This window comes from Globicephala melas, chromosome 14 (assembly GCF_963455315.2).
Source record: "Globicephala melas chromosome 14, mGloMel1.2, whole genome shotgun sequence".
NCBI lineage: Eukaryota > Metazoa > Chordata > Mammalia > Artiodactyla > Delphinidae > Globicephala > Globicephala melas.
The window spans coordinates 59,904,936-59,924,549 of NC_083327.1; the positions used below are offsets into that span (position 1 = coordinate 59,904,936).

General features: G+C 40.5%; 1 protein-coding gene across 1 annotated transcript in view; it reads right to left on the reverse strand.

Annotated features, from left to right (window-relative positions):
• The window catches only part of SLC2A12 (solute carrier family 2 member 12), a 59,032-nt gene that overhangs the window by 10,452 nt on the left and 28,966 nt on the right, over nt 1-19,614 (reverse strand). Inside the window, exons 3-4 of the mRNA XM_030853411.2 lie at nt 9,102-9,224; nt 5,296-5,428 (exon numbers count right to left, since the gene is read on the reverse strand). Of these exons, the coding sequence (XP_030709271.2) occupies nt 5,296-5,428; nt 9,102-9,224 (256 nt within the window). The remainder of the gene's footprint in view (nt 1-5,295; nt 5,429-9,101; nt 9,225-19,614) is intronic.

The following is a 19,614-nucleotide window of genomic DNA, read 5'->3' on the forward strand; positions in this document are numbered from 1 at the left end:
GGGAGGTTTCCAGAGAGAGGCTGGCATTGAGCAGTTGTCTAGGAGAGACAGTTCATGGACAAGGGACATGGCTGATTGCCAGGTAGCATGGAGGGGGCCTCTTGAGGTCAGTCAGGATGATTGAACCTGGGCCCCAGCCCTGTGCTCGTGTGCTTTCTCAGCCATGTTCAGCTGTGTGCCTGCAGACGCTGGCTTGGCACGCCTTAAAGTAAATGAGGTCACGTCACTCCCCTGCTGAAAATACTTTAGTAGCTTCCCATTGCACTTAGAATGAAATCCAAACTCAGTCTGTAAAGCCCCACACGTCAGTCTCCACCGACTTCCCCACTGGATCTCAAAGATCGCAGCCTCCTGAGCATCTTTTGGTTCCTGGAACAGGTCCAGTGTGTTTCTGATTTAGTCTTTGCACTAGCTGTTCTCTGCCTGAATTCTCCTTCCCCCTACCTTTGCAGGGTTGGCTCTTCATTACTACTCAGATTTTATCTTAAATGTTATCTCTCAGGATAACCTTCTCAGATCACCAGTCAAAAGTACCCCCCTGGGCTTCCCTGGTGGCGCAGTGGTTAAGAATCCGCCTGCCAGTGCAGGGGACATGGGTTCAAGCCCTGGTTCGGGAAGATCCCACATGCCGCGGAGCAACTAAGCCCGTGCGCCACAACTACTAAGCCTGCGCTCTAGAGCCTGTGAGCCACAACTACTGAGCCCGCGTGCCACAACTACTGAAGCCTGCATGCCTAGAGCCTGTGCTCCGCAACGAGAAGCCACCGCAATGAGAAGCCCGCACACTGCAATGAAGAGTAGCCCCCACTCGCCGCAACTAGAGAGAGCGCACGCACAGTAACAAAGACCCAACGCAGCCATAAATAAATAAACAAATAAATAAATAAAGTACCCCCTACAATAAGATACCACCTCAAGCCATTAGGTTGGCCACTACCAAAAAAATAAAAAAATAGAAAATAACAAGTGTTGCACTACTATACATAAAATAGATAACTAATATGGGCCTACTGTATAGCACAGGGAACTCTACTCAATACTCTGTAATGATCTATATGAGAAAAGAATCTAAAAAAGAGTGGATATATGTATATGTATAACTGATTCACTTTGCTGTACAGCAAACACTAACACAACATTGTAAATCAACTACTCTAATAAAAATGTACAACGAAACAAAAACCCCAAAAAACAAAAGTACCCACACACACACACACACTTACTATCTTAATTCTCATGGCATTTTTGCTCACTGATTAATGTTATAGCACCTAGAACAGTGCGTGGCACGGAACAGGTGCTCAGTAAGTATTTAGCGAATAAATGAATTTGGGTGAGTGAATGAAGGAATGACCACATAAAATGAGCTGCTAAAAGTGAAAAATAACCTAAGTCTCAGAACTAAAATATTTACAAAACATTAACTTGTTAGTTTTCTCTAATTGTTTCCACTTAAACTGGGGAAAAGAATGAAAGTCACAGCTGAAACAGCACATATGGCAAATGTCCCATTTTGTGTTTGTGCTTGTAGCTGGCAGGGCACAAGTTCAAAATGAAATCCTTTCAAATTACATTATTGCTGAAATCTTTTCTGACCTCTCCACTGAGTCATTGTTTATCTTACAAGAAACTTAACAACTTTGGAAGAATATTTGTTTTCTCAGCCTTGTAGAAATAGAAGGAAAAGAAGCCAACTCCAAATATGAGAAAGGAAAATATCAAGCGGTATGGAGTACCAAATTTGAAGTTAATTTGATATTATAAATAGTTTCCTTTCTTGCTGCTTAGGAAATCATTGGGACATACACATCTGGACTCTCTTTCCCTGGGGACAAAAGTTGATTAATTGTTTCATTAACTCCGAAGTTCATGAAGACTCCCTTAGCTCGGCAGTAGCCGTCCTCCATCTTCGAGTTCACTTCAACTTTCGTGTCCTCACAAGTCCCCGGGGGCTTTCCACCACCCCCACGTTCACTTAGCTAGTTCGATCACTTTTCAATACCATTATGTATTTTATTTCTATTTTTGCCTCTGCCATTTCCCTCCAGGGAACCTCGTTTAACACACATACTTCATACATAACTTTGGTCAATTTATATCATTCAGGCTGCTTACATTTTCATTTTTAAGGCATTTGCCAACCTACTGCTTCAAGCTAAGGCATGTCCCAGGCTCTTTGATGTTGCAGAAATCGGAGTTAGCCAAGATTTCTGAAGGCAACTGTTTCCTTTCTGCCCTCAGGTACTGGGCTTTCCCCACAAAAATGCATCCCTGGTAGACACTGCTGCTTGCTCCTCCTAGAAATGAATTTGAAATGCAGAATTGTTTTGCCACCTCGTCTTTCATAATTCTCACCTGTGCCCTTATCTCTATTTGTTCTTCTACACCAACCTCCTGGTACTTGTGGAATCTGTCTAGGGGTGGGTAGTACTCGGGCTTTTGGATCTCTCCTAATTTGCAATTTAAAACTTTCTTGGAGAGGGACTGGATTTAAGTTTGAGTAATTCAAAAACATTTCATAATGCAGAGTTTTGTTAATTTAGACAGATTTCTTCCCCACCCCGAATTCTGAATGAATGAATATGTTTTGTTGAGTCTTAGACACCCAGATCACTATGTTCTTACGGAATGTCTTATTCTGGAGGCCTACTGGATGGAAAGATTGGCTTAAGTTTTGTCTTCAAATTTTCATTTGGTTTGAAATTTGATCCATTCTGACAGCCCCATATTAAAAAAAAAAATCTAAAGGTTTCTTAACCTTAATTCGTTGAGTACATTCTGCCTTCAAGTTAGACTTTTTAAAAAAGAGGGCAATGAGGAGTGATTCTTAGTTTCGTTCAATGAATTCATTACTGCTTTCTCCCTGCTTCAATTTTTTAGTTAGTACTGCTCACAAGAATTGTAACAAACCTTTATTTTTAAAGGCATTCTCTACCCCAGTACATATGCCCTTCCTTTGCACTTGCCAGCACAGTGTATTGCAGTGGTCTGTTTTCTGGTCTGCCTCTCCAAATAAAGGAGCTATGGGTTCTTTGTCTCCTATATTTTCAGTCTTTTCCTAAGACAGTGTCTACTCCATAGTAGATAATCAACAATGAGTTGAATGAATAATCTCTGAAGTTGCGGGCAGGGAGTGGTATGGTGCAGGCCATATGTCTCCCTTTTCTGAACACATACCTCTTGCTGTTGCACAGATTGTTAGATCATAAGATTAAATCTCGTCTGTGAACCACAGATCAAAACTTGTTGTGGTTTATATTGTTACCCCTAATCTAATCCCCACACACAATGAATTCAGCATTGGATTGACCACAAGGTATCCAACTGAACAGTGGCTACTTTTTAATCATCTGCTAGGAATCAATTTCAAGCTAGGCACTGTAGAGGTTACATATGAAAGGTAATGGGCCAAGACCATTCCCAGATGCCAAAACTTTATAACCTACTTAATGAAGGAAGTGAAATCACTGGAGTTTTAGCTAAGGCAATATAAAAAGAAAATGGGGGGAATTCCCTGGCAGTCCAGTGGTTAGGGCTCCCCATGTCCACTGCAAGGGTCACAGGTTCGATCCCTGGTCAGGAAACTAAGATCCTGCATGCCCTGTGGCGTGACCAAAAAAAAAAAAAAGTGGGATTAGAAAATATTGATGATCCTGGTGAAAGGAATACTATCAGGGCTAGGGTTACTCGAGGCTTTGAAGATGAGGATTTGCATTGGCCCTTAAGGCATAAGGCTATAGGGTTAACTCTTCAAAGATAACTCTCATGTTACAGTTTACAGATGAATGCACTGTGTTATCAAGGTCTGAGGCTGTTAGTTATTTGAATCATGTATGTGTAATTAATTGTCGTTCAGTTTCTGTGCTCTCCAAGAAATCCAATTATTTGACTTCAACTTGAATAGAGCCAGGCAATGCTCTGGCCAGGCCAAGGAGATAGCCGGCTTTCCTGACAATTATATTTCTCTATGTAAATGAATACTTTTCATTTTCATTGAAGGCTTTCAAAATAGGACCTTATCAGCATCAAAAATTATCCCTACAGTTGACATTTACCTTGAGTTAAGAGAAAAGTTTTTCTGCTTACTAAAATGAAATGTCTTTAAAATGTAAACCTTTTTTTTTTTTTTTTTGGCCACCCCTCTCGGCTTGTGAGATCTTAGTTCCCTGACCAGGTATTGAACCCGGGCCCTGACAGTGAGAGTGCCAAGTCCTAACCACTGGACCGCCAGGGAATTCCCTGTAAACCATTTTAAAGTATATAAGGTACAAAGTAAAAAACATCCATATTCCTACTTACTTCATACCCTAATAATAATAAAAAAATATTATATAATACTAATAAGCCAGGATTAAGAGCTCAGTCTATATATTTGTACACATACCTACCATCAATTCACCTATCAGCTTTACCCTTCCTTCAGACAAAAGCTGAAGAACCGCTATGCCCACAATTTCTGTAGCCATCGTACATTTCTCTCTACTGTAATGAAAGTTGTTTTAGAAGAAAGGCACAAACTGTAATTATGTAGTTTCCTCCTGTTATATTAAAGTCCACGAACAAGTATCCCTACATTTTTGGGCAGAATGATTAAATCCTAGGAAGAGCAACAAGTTCCCCTTCATTCCTGGCCCCTGTGCATCCTCTCCTCCCCCAGGCCACAGTTTCGACAGTCAGAGCTGTGAGACCTGCTCCTAAAGAAGAGGGGAGTATTCTCCAGGCCACTGCTACGTCAAATTGTTCAAGCAGTCTCTCCCTATGAATTTTATTTAACCAGTGTTCTAACTGCCTATTCATGTAGGAAACTCTTTATCTTTCTTAGTGCACTTTGTGCCATATTTGGAATAATTGTAGACATTTAAGCCCAAGAGTTTTCCTGGTAACCTTAGCCTTAACAAGTGTTTAGGGCTTAGAGACCTACAAGTGTGATAGAGGTGGAAGGCTGAAGCCCACGGTGCTAGCACAAGGCAAGCATGACATTCCAGGACCACCTGAAACCCCAAGCAACTCCCACCCACTGTGTGGAAAACCAGAGATGGGCGAGGTTCTTCAATCATTACTGAAAAGAGCTTTGAAAGTTTCACTTGTTAGAAAGCTCTGCTTATTCTAATTCCTTAGCTGAATTAGCCAAATTAAACGCATGGCAGAGAAACTCGAATTATGCTTTGAGATATGGTTTCTCCACCAAAGGGAATATCCTAAAAAATTTCAGATATTATTATTATTCCACTGTATATAAAAGCTGAAGTTTTGATCAAAGAGTGTTGTTTGGAGAGCAGTGCACATAATACTCACTCTTTTGCCAGCTCCATTGATATTTGTTCCAAAGAGCATCCCTTTGTTTCGGGTATAAACACAACAACAAAAACCAGAGATGCTAGACTCATAATTGTATATATAAAGCACACACATGGCAGGCCAATGAGATCTAGAGAGGACAAAAGAAATTGGTTAGAGATGCATTTTGTGTTGCTTTCATCCCATTTGTGGACAGCTGCTTCTTACAGCATATATGAAAACATATGTATTTTCAAACATGCTGGTTGTACCCAGGGAAATAGCAATCACAAATTAAAAATATAGCCAGCCTCTGAAAGTTTCATTTTCACAAACAACCCCAGCTTTCTTGGTAAAGTGAATAGCAGTCTTGTAAATATCACAGTTTAAACCCAATGCCATCTTCTTGGTGAACATAATACTTTTCGTCTTCAAAATGGTAATAGAGGGCTTCCCTGGTGGCGCAGTGGTTGAGAGTCCGCCCGCGATGCGGGGGACACGGGTTCGTGCACCGGTCCGGGAGGATCCCACGTGCCGCGGAGCGGCTTGGCCCGTGAGCCATGGCCGCTGGGCCTGCGCGTCCGCAGCCTGTGCTCTGCAGCGGGAGAGGCCACAACAGTGAGAGGCCCGTGTACCGCAAAAAAAACCACCCAAAAACCAAAAACAAACAAAATGGTAATAGAAATGCTCATTGCCAAAAAAAAAAAAAAAAAAAAACCTCAAACAACACAGAAACACATAAAACAGGAGGTAAACTATCTCCTCTCTCCTCACCCTCTACCATTCCTCTCTTGGGAATCCCCGCCATAGCAGTTTGGTTTCTACTTGGTAGACATTTTTAAAGACCTATTTATACAGATGGACTCTTCTTGGAATGAGCTCCCCCTTCTTTTCTCTGATTTGAATAAATCGTTTCCTGTTGGCAATATTTCATCATTTTAGTAGCTGGCAGTATTTGTAATACTGCTTCCTGGATTCAGAGAAAAAGAGTGATAATGGTTCGAATGAAAGGCATTGACTTGCTAAGATGCATCAGCAAGAAGCAGGACCCTCCAGGTTCTGATGGATCTCACCCGCCAACCTAGTTTTCCCTCTGAGCGCTTCTAGCCAGAGGTAGAGTCCCTTTGTAGTACTGACCAAGGTCAAGGTATGTTAGCTGGTGAGAGGTGGCCCCCGATGCACTTGAGTCTGCCCTTGCACTGCGGCACCCCAGGCTCAGCGGAAAGTCCAGTGTGGCCAGGAGCAGGGAGGAGGAGGCTGGATTTTTTTGAACACAGGCTCAGACCAGCCACAGACTGAAACAATGCAAATAGCCCTTAGCGGCCACAGATCACAACTGGTCAGTCGGGAACATTGACTGAGCAGTTATGCGGAAGGCATTTGGTAATGCAAAGTGGAAGGAGCTATGCATATTAACCACTTATAGGTCAGCTGTGCTGAGGTGGGGAGAAGCAGAGAGAAGGAACAGCTCTGCAGTCCTTCTGGCAATTTTAATTGCAGTCCGCTCCCTCTGTGCTTTTCTTGGTGCTAACACAGGGTTTTGTCCAAGAGAGTGCTTAATAAAGTGCTTGGAGAATTGGTCCTTCTTTCCTCTCTGGGGCATAAAACCAGAAAATAAAAAGTGGAAAAAAAAAAAACCCCAAAACGTCATCTCAGCAAACTTATATGCTCTTCTGTTTGAGTATTTTCAGTAACAAGGAGCTCATCACTTATCAAAAATGCACACTACATTGTGAGTCAGCCCTGTCTGTTTCAAACATATTCCTCACTCATTCCTAAGCCCAAGCCTACCTTCCGGGAACTTGGGTTCAGAGGTTCTGCTTTGTCCTCTGGATCAGCCTTCCTCATCCCTTCTTCACGAAAATGGCACAAATATTTGAATGCACCTCCATCCCTTGCTGAGCATCCTCTTGTCCAAGTCAAACTCCCAAACTCTTGCAACCGTTCTTCACAGACCATAGGTCACCTGCCATGTTATCCAGGTCGCCCTCCCTTGGTGGGCACACTGCAACCCTCGTCAAATATTTTACTCAGAGCTGAGAGCAATACTGCAGTACATACATTACTGCATAATACAGTATATACTGTATTATGAGCACAGCAGAGTATGTCTGTGTCTCTGGTACACTCTGTTCTTATTGATACAGCTGAAATTGTGCTAAAAGTTGGTGTCCAAGGGCTTGCCACCAAGCAGAACCCTTATATCTTTTACTTGGAAAATTGATTTTTTGAAAAGAAGTACAGAATTTCAAACTTAGTCCAATGAAATGTCATTTATAGGTTTGAGCTCATTCCAGAATTTTTTTTTTAATGAGTATGCTTTCCCAACATTTGTTCTAAGAGCCCATGCAGAACTTCTGAATCTTCATCAAGCTCGTCCTATGTATTAGCTATCCTTCCCAGAAATTCGTGTCGTCTTTATTCAACCTTCATCATTTCCATTCTTTCTTTTATATTTCTCCTTCTCCATATAAACAGTAGGTAAGTGTGTGTGTTGTGTGTGTGTGAGAAGGTGAAGAGCACGGGTCTATGTGTGTGATCTAAGCAGGAGATGTACGGTTGATGCAAATGACCAGTTCCTGTGTTTCCTTTCATCTTGGGCTATTTCCAAAAATGTAGGACATAAATATTTTAAAATTTTGTGTAAAAACCCAAACTGTGCTTAATTAATAACTCTAAAAGTTCATTTCCAAAAGTAGATGTACTCCAAAAAAAGTCAACAAGATTCAGAAGTACTACATATAGATATATACTTTTTTGACTATACATCCACTTTTGAAATGGTATCAATATATATTATCTCTGTATTATAGATACTATTTAATATTTATGCATTATATATATACATATAAAAGGAAGGGATGAAAACTCAGCTCATTGGTCAGTTTTGGAGGATGCTGGGGAACTACCTCATTATTTTGAAAAGTAGAAAATAAAGAGAAAGTTTCAAACATTAATCTTGGCTTTCTTATATGATTCATACTTCGGGGCAGGCAAATAACTAATGAGAAGAAATTTCTCCTTAAGAGAAGTATTGCTGATAAAAAACTTAGTAGGAATAATGAAATGAAGATAACGGATCTGGGAAATGATCCTCAAAGGATGCAGGCATGACAAAGTGGGAGATAAGCACACAGGACATGCCTCTGATGGCAGGACACAGGCCATCACCTGGGAAGGAGTTTGCAAATAAACAAGAAAATCTAAATCTTTGTCAGCCTCTACATCTAAATAGCAGTTTACAGGAAACACAAAGGACAGAGGGTCACGTGATGTGACTACAATCGGCAAATCCAACCCCGGGGAAAACCCTATGAAACAAACGACCCAGTTTCTTCATTAAAAATATAAAGTGTAGGGGGAGGAGAAATGGAGGTGAAACGTACAGATTATGAGACATATCAATTAAGTATTTGGATTGTGATTCAAACAAACTATAAAAAATAATTATGAGACAATTGGAAGGATGTGAACACAGACTGGATACTTGATACCAAGAGACTATTAATAGTATAATATTTTTAGGTGTGATAAGGATGTTGAAGTTATAGTGTTTAAATGTCTTATCTTTTAGAGGTCCCTGCTGAAATTTTAGAGACAAAATGACATGTTTGGACAATGACTCCAAATAATTTGGGGGGCAGAGCAGGTGGGGTCATAAATGAAGACTGATAAAGTTTTAAATTGGGTGGTCAGTACATCAGGTTCACTACCATTCTCTTTACTTTTGAGTGTGTTGACGAGAAAATGTTTTTCAGGCGAGTGTGCTTCCCTAAGATTTGTCCTAAGAGCACAAAAGGCGTTAGAGGAAAGCGAGTTCTTACCTGTCACAGTCAAAAAGGTCAGAGAGATGAGGAGATTGATGCCCCAGTTCATGCTAGAAGTTAGAGCCATGGCTCGTCCTCGAATTCCACCAGGAAAAATCTCACTCAGCACCAGCCAGGGCACTGGAAGACAAGGAAGAGTGGGTGGGGGACAGCAAAGTGATCAAAAAGCCATTGAAGCTGAGGGCCAGCCCACTGACCTCTGCCCTAGTCCCTCGTGATCTGTGGTTGGAGAGCAGGGCCATGTCCTTTTACAGGACGAGGGAGGAGAGAGTGTGCTTCCTCCTCACCTCCAATCAAGTGAGAAGGGATTCAGGAGAAACACTGAGAGAGCTTGGCAATGGTCCCTGGAAGTAGAGGGAGGGACATAAAGGGCTGGTAGGGGACACTGGCCTGAGACACGCAAACAGAAAGGGCAGTGGCTAGGGCCATCTGCCCACGACAAGGGGCAGCTATGAGCCTCAGTGCCAGAACCCGGATCTATCTGCTTTCCTCTGGACCCTTACCTGTAACCTCCTCTGCCCCCGACCTTTGCCAAGTCCAACATCATAGCTACGGAGTGGGTAGGAAGTAGAGCCAGGAGGGCGGAGGAAGGAGGCTGGCTCCTCTCCCCTCCCCCACTTGGGCTTCCTGGCCTGTGGCAAGCTGGGTGGAGAGAAGCTCTCAATTAGACAGAGCTCCAGGATTCGGTGTTACGCCAGGCCAAACATTTGACTTTCTGAAAGGAGACGACTCTTGGCACGAAAACTGATCAGAGGACTTTTTATGATCTGAGAGTGACACAAAACATTATAGGACCTGCCTGACGGGATTAGAAAGGGCAGCAGAGGAGCAAATTAACTTGTCTTCTGCTCGCAGCCTATCAAATCCAGTTTGCCGAATAGCTACCAGTTCTTCCAATGGGCTGAGACCTTTACAAACCTTATCTCATTTGATCCTCGCTGAATTCCTACCAGATAGGAACTATATCGCTCTCCCTCTTTTATAGAAGAGGAAATGGAGGCTTAAAGGAGTTCATAATTTGCCAAGGTCCCAGAGCTCAGAGGTGGCAGCAGAGGTGGCGCTGAGCCTGGGCAGCCTCTGGAACTCATGCTTCTTCATCTTGGTGCTCTCTTGGGGGTGGCTCAATAAATATTCGTTAATGAATACATAAATGTGGAGTATCAGCACCTCTGATTCTGAGGAAAGAAGGGCTTAGGAGCTGTCCCAGCCCTGCTCCCTGCTGGCTAAGTCACATTGTGTTGCAAAGCCGGTGTTCAGATACAGACCAGATGCATCTTCTTGCCCGAGAGGAGGCGGTGTGAGGGAAGAAGCGAGAGGCCAGGGAGCGGCCCCCCGCCAGCAACCACCTGGGCTGCCAGGGCCAGCCAGAATCCTGGAGCAGTCACCTGTGTCTCTGATTGAAAAGTCACCTCTCACGACAAGGTCATGCTCTGTAGAGAAAACACCTGCTCCGAGTAAATGTGCTGTTTTAAAGTAAGAAAAATATTTAAATTATACAAGAGGGCTGGAAACACATTTTTTTTCTTGATTATCTTCTCCAAGTGAATCTACGTAGGGCGGGGGCGAGAACCGTAACCAAAGGAACATGATTATTATTGTTCTAATTAATAGGGAATTCAAAAATAACATTCCAGATCCCTCCCCTCCACTCTTTCCCCCAGAAGACCTTCACTAGATTCTTGCAGATTATATCCTTGGAGACGGGTGCAAAGCTCAGGTAACCTTGCCTTGAGGTTTGCAAGACAGGGGATCTGGATCTGAGTAGAATGACAGCTGCATAATTCTGGTGAAGCCTTTGTAATGACCTGTCCTTGGGCAAATACAAGATGAAAGTATGTAAGTCCACTCTGTTGAAGATAAATGATCTATGCTGCAAGCCAATCCCCCAGGCCCCTTCCTGCCTTGGGTATTTGGTGAGGGTAGGGGTGGAGCAGAGCGTTCCTTATGGTCTTTTGCTCTAGCAGCCGTGAGGAAAAGGTGGGGGAATGGACATGCTGATTTTCTTTGACAAGAGTTAGCACTGGTTTTCTTGATCTACTTCCATCCCCACTTCATCACCTCTGATATACCCCACTTCCCCTCCCCACTTTGCATCATGATGGCTTCTTGGAATTATTTGGTGGGGTTTGGGGAAAATCCTTTCCACGCTGTCCTCAGATGAGAATGAGTTGATCCTGCTGTTACAGAGAGTGGTGGATCTTACCGACAAGAAGATGGGACAGTTGCACAAAGCACTAGTTATAAGTGCTCAGTCTGAACTGTCGAGGGCTCACCTAAAAGCACCCAGCAACCACACTGAGGCCTGTCCTAGGCACGCATTCAGTGCAGCAGCTGAGCCAAGTTCTTGGGCAGTTTAACCAGTCAGTGAGCAATGAACTGAATACTGAAAAACAGACTTCCGTCAGTCTCTGATGGGCCCTGTTGTCAGGCAAAACTTACACCTGACATTTCCAAAAGTAATATATCATTGCTGAATGCGACTACTTCTTTTTTGATCTAGTGGAGAAAATTCAAGAATCGATGCCTTGGTTTTTGTAATATTGACAAACTGGATGTTGCAACAATTGACAAAGGTTTTGACAAGGATGGTTCAACACCCCCAATATGGAACCTGTCAAGTCAAAAATAAGGAGAGTAAATAATTAATAAATATTTGTAAATTAATTTAATTAATTAATTAATTAATAATAATGTTAAAATAATTTTAACAATGATCTCAGAACCATAAAAATCGCAGGTTATCAGATCCAGAGAGTGTGAAATAAAAATCTGAAAGTGGAACTTGCAGCAAGATAGAATTTACTGAGAGGGTAAAGTCTTTCCATGGAAGACTTAGGAGCAAGATGGTGCCAGAATCTTATAGGCCTCCATGTTGCCTGAAAAAGGGCTGTGAGCACCCAAAGCAGAAGGAATGGAGAAGCTCTTTCAATTCATAAGTAAAGAGCAAAGAGGTATAAATCATCACATGCGGATATATATTGGTATTCAATAATAACAGGTGGAAGTTTTTTTGTTGTTGTTTGAATCCCTAATGTTTTTCCAATGAGATGGCCTAATTTCTCTCCAACAAAAATCAAGCTATTGTCACATGCCACAGTAAAATGGTGGCTCTCTCTGGCTGTCCTCATTATCCCCTTCCCTGATGACAGGCCCACAGGGGGTGCTTTGCGCTATCTGCTCGTGAGGAATCCACAGAGTAGTCAGAGATATAATAACTCTTCTACAGTGAATGAAGCTACTCACTGCAGCTTAGCAGGCCCTGCAACAATTCTCCTCGATGCCTGTTATTTCACCTTTAACCCCATTATTCCAGGCCCACCTCAGCAATATGTACTTGTGTAAATGTCAGAGTCTGCACGTGTCTTTAAAGTCTTCTCTAGGTTACAAGGGTTGAGGAGATTTTGGTCTTGCTGGGAGCTAATTGTCCACAAATATTGAACCTCATATTTCACATGGCATTAAATCACCAGGGCTGCCCATCAGAACTTGCCTGATCCAGATGAGATCTGCAGAGTTTATGGCTGTACAGAGTGTCATAAAAAGACCATGAAGGACAAATACGTTGAAATGTCTTTGTTTGCAATGGAGGACATGAACTTGAATGAATAGGGCCAATCAGTGGAAATGGCTGAGCTCTGTCGCATATCAACAGCCACACTTAGCTCCTCCCTCCTCCATATTTCAGCCACTGCTGAACATTTTTTTCCACTGAGGCTGTCATTTCTCTCCCTGTGCTTTCAGATTCAACCCCCGCAGCATTTCAGGCATGCTTTCCATTTGGCCTGAGCATTTTCTGAACCACCTGTCATGGCAGCCTCAGGTTTGAAAGACTCATGGAGGCCTTGAAACTCTTACCAGGGAACTCCTAGTAACTTTGGAGGAAGTTCTACACTTAGGCTGCAGAGTTCTCAACAACTTGATGGAGCCAGTGTCCTATACTTTGTAGGAGTGAAGCCAGTTAAATTATGGCCCCATAAGTTCCTTGAGTGGGAAAGTCTTGTCCTTTAAAAGTATACTCCACCGTAGGCCACCATCTCCAATATCATCAGTGATACTGTAGCTTTACTTTATTTTTATTTTTTGTATTCTCCCTTTTCTCAGTCTCTCTGAGTTTTGCTTACTCCTGGCCTCTTTTAAAATACTTTTTTTCAAGAATATGATCTTGGATTACTTAACAGGAAAACAATGAAATAAAACCTCAATGTTCCCAATCTTTCTATCTTAATGATTTCTAGTCAGAATCAACCGAAATGATTTCTTAAAATATTTTTTAGGAAATTGGATTAAATGAAATAACCCTTAATAAAAAATGCCAGAGTTAAAAATGGAACCCTTTTGTGATCAGGTACTAATTGGGAATAAGAACGGTGGCAGTGGTCTCCAAACTTTCTTGCTTGTGTAGCCTTTAAAATAATTAGAAAAACTAAGTACTTTCTTTCATTTATAAATCAACATCTAACATTTTTTTACCATAAATTTAAATGACAGCAAAAGATGCAATTTCTATGGTATTTTTAAACTCTATATTTACAGTAGAGAATAATTATATCACTCAAGTATTTCCAGTGGAATTTAAATACAATACCTATTTGATACTCATCTTCATCCATTTAAAAATATAACAATAAGGCATTTAACATAAAGTTGACATCATTTTCAAATAGATGAAATGTGGGGGATTTCCTTGGCGGTCCAGTGGTTAAGACTCCACGCTTTCAATGCAGGGGACGCGGGTTCGATTCCTGGTCAGGGAACTAGGATCCCACATGCCCCGTGGCACAGGCCAAAAAAAAAAAAAAAAAAAGGGAGATGAAATGTACTGTTTTCAAGAATAAAAAAAATAGATGGGGAGTTGAAAAAGTTTTATAATAGGAGTGTCACTACATTCTTTAAATTAACAACAAAAGTTTGTTGTAATGATATATCAGCTGATAGCTTGATTAGGTCATCCTACAGTTTTGTTGAAAGTAAATTATTAGAAATATCTAGGCTTATGAGAGAATTATTATCTAGTCATTAGAGTCATTTTTCCATACCACACCTACACCAATATTTCCAACTGTCTTTTTCATTAGCGTTCCTAAGGTTTTTATAATTGGGGACATATATCATAATAAGATTTCTGGTGGGTAACAGGTGTGCTTTCTTTTAAGTGGAAGAATAGTTATTACTGGCAAGACAGGGAAGAAGAAATTTTAGGAAACAGACTTTTCCTAAAAATCCAAAAATTGATTTCCTTTGATGTATCATTGAAGGAATATTCCAGAAAGTAGCCTCCAGGATTATGCTTACCCCAATTTGCAGATCACTGAACTAGAGTTCAAAAGGCAAAACAAAAAAGGGAAGGAGATACAAGAAATTAGTCTTTTCTGGTTTACACTATAACTTGAATGTCATGCTTCACATGCAACATTTTATGCTGTGCTTTTTTCATGAATGATGCTTCAGACTCCAATGAGAAAAGTATTAATAGTTTTTAATGTTACAGGTGTTCCTTGGAAAAATGTTTAACATTGTGTTCTGAAAAACAATAAAGTAACAGGTGAATGCTGTGTTTATTAAGATAGTGTTAAAAACTTAGTCTGTTTCTTTAACGTCTTTACTGTCTGATATTCGTAATTTTCAAGGGCATGGGCCTATGATCATAGCGTGGGATGGAGAGGAAAGTTAAACACCGATGTATTATATTATGTGAAGAGTTGCCTTTGGTAATGTTGTAAATGGTGTTACTTCTCTTTGTTTAGCTGTGTTCATGCTACAAAAATGTAGTTTTAGACTCTTTGGTTCTATTAGGTACCACTGTGCATCATTTAACTCCAAAGAGGAGAGTGAGATTTAATTAGCTAAGGCACATATTTCTTTAAGTTTTTCCTCTTGCTAGGGTGCAAGTTTAGTATAAAACCATTCAGATACTATTATTTGTTTACTATGCATTATTGCAATGACTAACACCAGAGGACCATATAAATCACCACTTTAATCAAACAAAATAACTTTTAACTTAATTAACTGGAAAAAAAAGGAACAGTATTGGTGTGAATATTGATGATAACTGAAATGTAAGATTTAAAAGGAAAAAAAAAGATTTGAAAGATATTAAAGGTAGACACAATTAACACAAACCCATTGTGTGAATACGATTGTATAATGGCTACATTTGATAATAAAATTCTCCTGTTTAAAGAATAATAATTTAATCAATATGCCTCTTCTCTAAGAGTATGTGATTATCCAAGAAGAATGATAGAAAAAGAGGGTGAGCACTAAAAAGTCTTTGACGGTGATGGTTTGGAATATTAGGGGCCTGGTGTCTAGGAGGAAATATGAAGAATATCAAAATATCTTTGAAAACATTTGATATAATTCTGGTCTGCAACCCTTTGTTCTAAACCCTGTATATCTTAGAGTGAAGCAGCTGAGTAAACTTCCAAATTAGAACCTGCTGTTCCACACCCCTGGAATTGTCATAATTTTTAGCTGTACAAACAACACATAAACAATTGCTTTTGGAAGAGCTGGAGATATTTAGGTATAAAGTCTAAATTCAAATGTTATGGCAGATGAGTCATATGCTTCCTACTGATAACCATCCTCCAAAAGACTGGTTAAACTCCATAAAACCGAACAAAACAAAAAGCTAGGCTCTACAATCTTTGTACCTTAAGAAGTTCTAATTTCTTGTTTTAAACAGAAAATTGGCCTTTTCAGAGTGTTTGAGTTGAAAGACGATTTTTCATGGGTCTCGCATTTCAGCATGTCTCATGAAAAAAAGCACCAATTTTGTTCCAGGCTGTCTTTCTAAGGATGTTCATAAAACAAACAACCTTGGAAGACAGAGTGTCCCCTCTAGAGCAAAGTTTTGTTTACTATCCAGTAAATTAAAGATAATGTCTCCCTCCAGGGGAAAAATCAGGCTGGCTTACTGTCTATTATAAAAGATTTGGGTTCCCTAAGCTTGGGGTTCCTCTCCTCTAAAATAACCCAGTCTAGGTATAGGTGTCACCTGGCCTGGTTCATAATGCCCTGTGGGTATTGGGGCCTGGGGAATTTGTGCAAATGCTGGTAGTCTGGCTATGGCTATTGCTATGAATAATAAACTGTCCTTTGTCTCTGACCAAGGAGTCTTGTGTCTTTGTCAAAATCCATGAAACTGAGGCTAATTGTAAGCTTGCGAGTGGGCTCAAATATCAGCCAGTTTACAGTTCTTGAGAGTTTGATTACTTGTGGCTATGGTAGGATTTTTCTACAAAGATCTTTTATTGCTATTATTAACTTTAGACTTCCAGCTTACAGCTGAGAAATTTAACGTGATTGTTAAGCCTGAGATAATCCACTGAAATATTTCTATAAGCTCTAACACTAATTAAGTAAACAAATTCCAGGCTCAGACTTCTACATATTTCTCTTAGGAAAACCAGGAAGGAGTTGTCTCAAATCTTTTTTGGAAAGAGTTAAGTTCTAAAACATTCAATTACTAAACCAAGGTAGGAATTATTATCCCATGATATGACTAATCTCAATCTCTCTCTTTTTTTTTTTTTTTTTTTCCCACTCCAGGGGAAAGGTTGAATCTTGTATTTGGAGCAAATATGGAAATTTGGAAATGAATATTTTGGCTAACACCATACATTTTTTTAAATGGCCTTAATTTTAGTAAATTTAAAACATGAAACTTCTTTAGTCATCAAATGAATTAGAGGTGGCCACACATCCTCAGTTGAATAGTTTTACTCAGATATAACTTTTGGTCAAATGTGCATGGGGTTCCCCACAAACCACTTTTATTTCTGATGGCCTAGATATTGACACAGATTCATACTAGAGAAGATCAGGATATGTCAACCCTAGACTAGAGAGACAGTTCCCCTTCATCACAGAAGCTGAGAGAGTTCCAGAAACTTTTTTTGACTCATCTAACAAATATTTCTTGAGCCCCTATTGTGGGCCAGGCCCTAGGTTAGGCTCAAGGAAACAACAACGAACAAGCCAAAGTTTGTGTGCACACAGGACACAGAGTCTAAATTAGTTGCACCAACTTAGAAGAATGGACAGTTGGGTGTTTCTCAACCTAAATCACACCTTTCACCTTTCGCCAAAGACTCAGAATTTTCTGTAACACCCGTCTGATAACCTAGAAAACTCTCTTGACTGTAGGTAATGCAGAAATGAACCATATTTCAAGCAACACATGTATTTTCTTTAGTCTTGACCTAACTGGAATGGTGTGCATAGAAGGGAGGTGAGGAGGACCATGGCATCATAATTCAATATGTGGCTATGGAGCATCTGCTGTGTCTCCTGATGTGCCTTAAGCAAAATGACTGCTGGGGTCAGTGCTGGCCTTACCAAAACTATACATCTCTTGTCTAGACTACGGCCAGATATTTTAAAATAGCACTAATGACTAAGTGTATTGAGTCCATGCCACACACCAGGCACTACACTAGGTACACGTCATACAAATGGCTTTGTTCAACCCCACAGTTACACTGTGAGGTGGATCAGGAAGCTGAAGCCTAGGGAGATGGATTCACCTGCCTGGAGTCCTACACTGTAGAGCTGTGATTCAAGGTCAGGCAGCCTAATGCCAAAGCGTAGTCTGAATTCACACACTGTTGTATAGCCTCCACAGGCTTTCTGCTCTTCTCCTAAACCTCCAAGCTCATGTCTCCCTTAAGGCCACTTGATGTTATCCCTGATCCTTCTTGATTTTTCTTCATCACTCTTACCTCCACCTAAATGTTGACACTTCTCTCCTCCTGAAGTTGTATTATACATGTATCTATTTTCTGGCTTATTGCCTGTCCCCACCACTAGCTCCATTGGGGTGAGGTGTGGCTCTCACTCATCCATCCCTAAATCACCAGCAATGGGTACCATGCCCAGTGGGTTGTGGTGAGCAATCCACACGTGCTGGACAAGTAAGTGAGCAGATGAATCCCTACCACTGTCTCCCTCTCTCCTCTCTTCGTAATCACTCTAAGATGCTTTCTTGATGGAACTCCTGCCTATTTGGTAGAAGAGATTGGGGGAGGTGATTTGCTGTCACCTGTCATTCAGTCTTCAGTGTAAAGTTCCGCTTGAACTTGTGAATACAAAGGCAGTTAAAGGATGACAGTCATAGCCTCATTACAGAACTTAATATGTGACCTTGGACAAATTCCTCCCATCTGTTCTAATGAAAAGATATTAGTCATGAGATGGAAGAGGAGTTTAATTAATTTATGGACATAGGAATTTTTGGATTTAAAAAAAGCCCTAATAATTGTTCTTTTTAATTAATTAATTTATTTTTATTATTTATTTTTTATACAGCAGGTTCTTATCTATTTTATACATATTAGTGTATACATGTCAATCCCAATCTCCCAATTCATCCCTCCACCACCCCACTCCCCTGCTTTCCCCCCTTGGTGTCCATACGTTTGTTCTCTACATCTGTGTCTCAATTTCTGCCTTGCAAACCGATTCATCTGTACCATTTTTCTAGATTCCACATATATGCGTTAATATACATATTTGTTTTTCTCTTTCTGACTTACTTCACTCTGTATGACAGTCTCTAGGTCCATCCACGTCTCTACAAATGGCCCAATTTCATTCCGTTTTATAAAAGCCCTAATAATTGTTGTGAAAAGAACAGTCACACACATTTTTCTGAGTTACAGAGACTGTTCTAAGGAGGGCAGCTACACAAGTATTACCTCAGATGAACTCATGAAATAATAACTTTACGCCTTGGGCTTGGGCTTGGGCTCATCTCTGCTTTACTTTTGAAGCCCAAGAAGAAGAGAAATCATTATGTGGCTCTATGTCCTCATAATATCAGGACTTTTTGGTTCTACCCTGAAGCTTGAACCACAATAATAAAGTGTTCAGTTATTAGAAGGAGCTAAAATGATCAGGACCACCCCAGAAAGACTGGAAAGTCAAGTTAAGATTTCGAACATATTTTAAAGTGAGAGATGAAGCGTGGAAAACGGAATGTTTCATAAAAATCTCCAATAAAAGCAGTGGGGTATATATTGTGATTTTTATTTGATGGAAGAGTTTTGGTATTAGTTACAGAGAAATGGAGGGCAGAGATTCTTAACCTCGGGCTATGAAACCCTTCAGCCGGCTAGTGAAGCCTACAGATTCCTTCATAGAATAATATTTTAAATGTATAAAATAAAATATATGAGATTACTTGGTACCAAATTTATGCCCCCTCCTGAATTCTAGATTCCAGGGTACCCCTATTTATGCTAAAATCAGGGAAACAGATGACCAGAAAGTAAAATGATGTAGGGCATACACTTTAACCTAAAAATAGAAATACTTTTTGACAAGAGAAACTATGTTGTGATCTAATACAATGAAGGAATGTTGTTCTAAGCCAACACATATTTTAAAAGATTTAATAAAGATGATTTAATCTTGCTTTGATTTTGCTTTGGAACAGCAAGTACTTTTCCATTTACGCCCCTATTTACACAAAGGATCTGCTTCTATTACAAGTAATAAACTC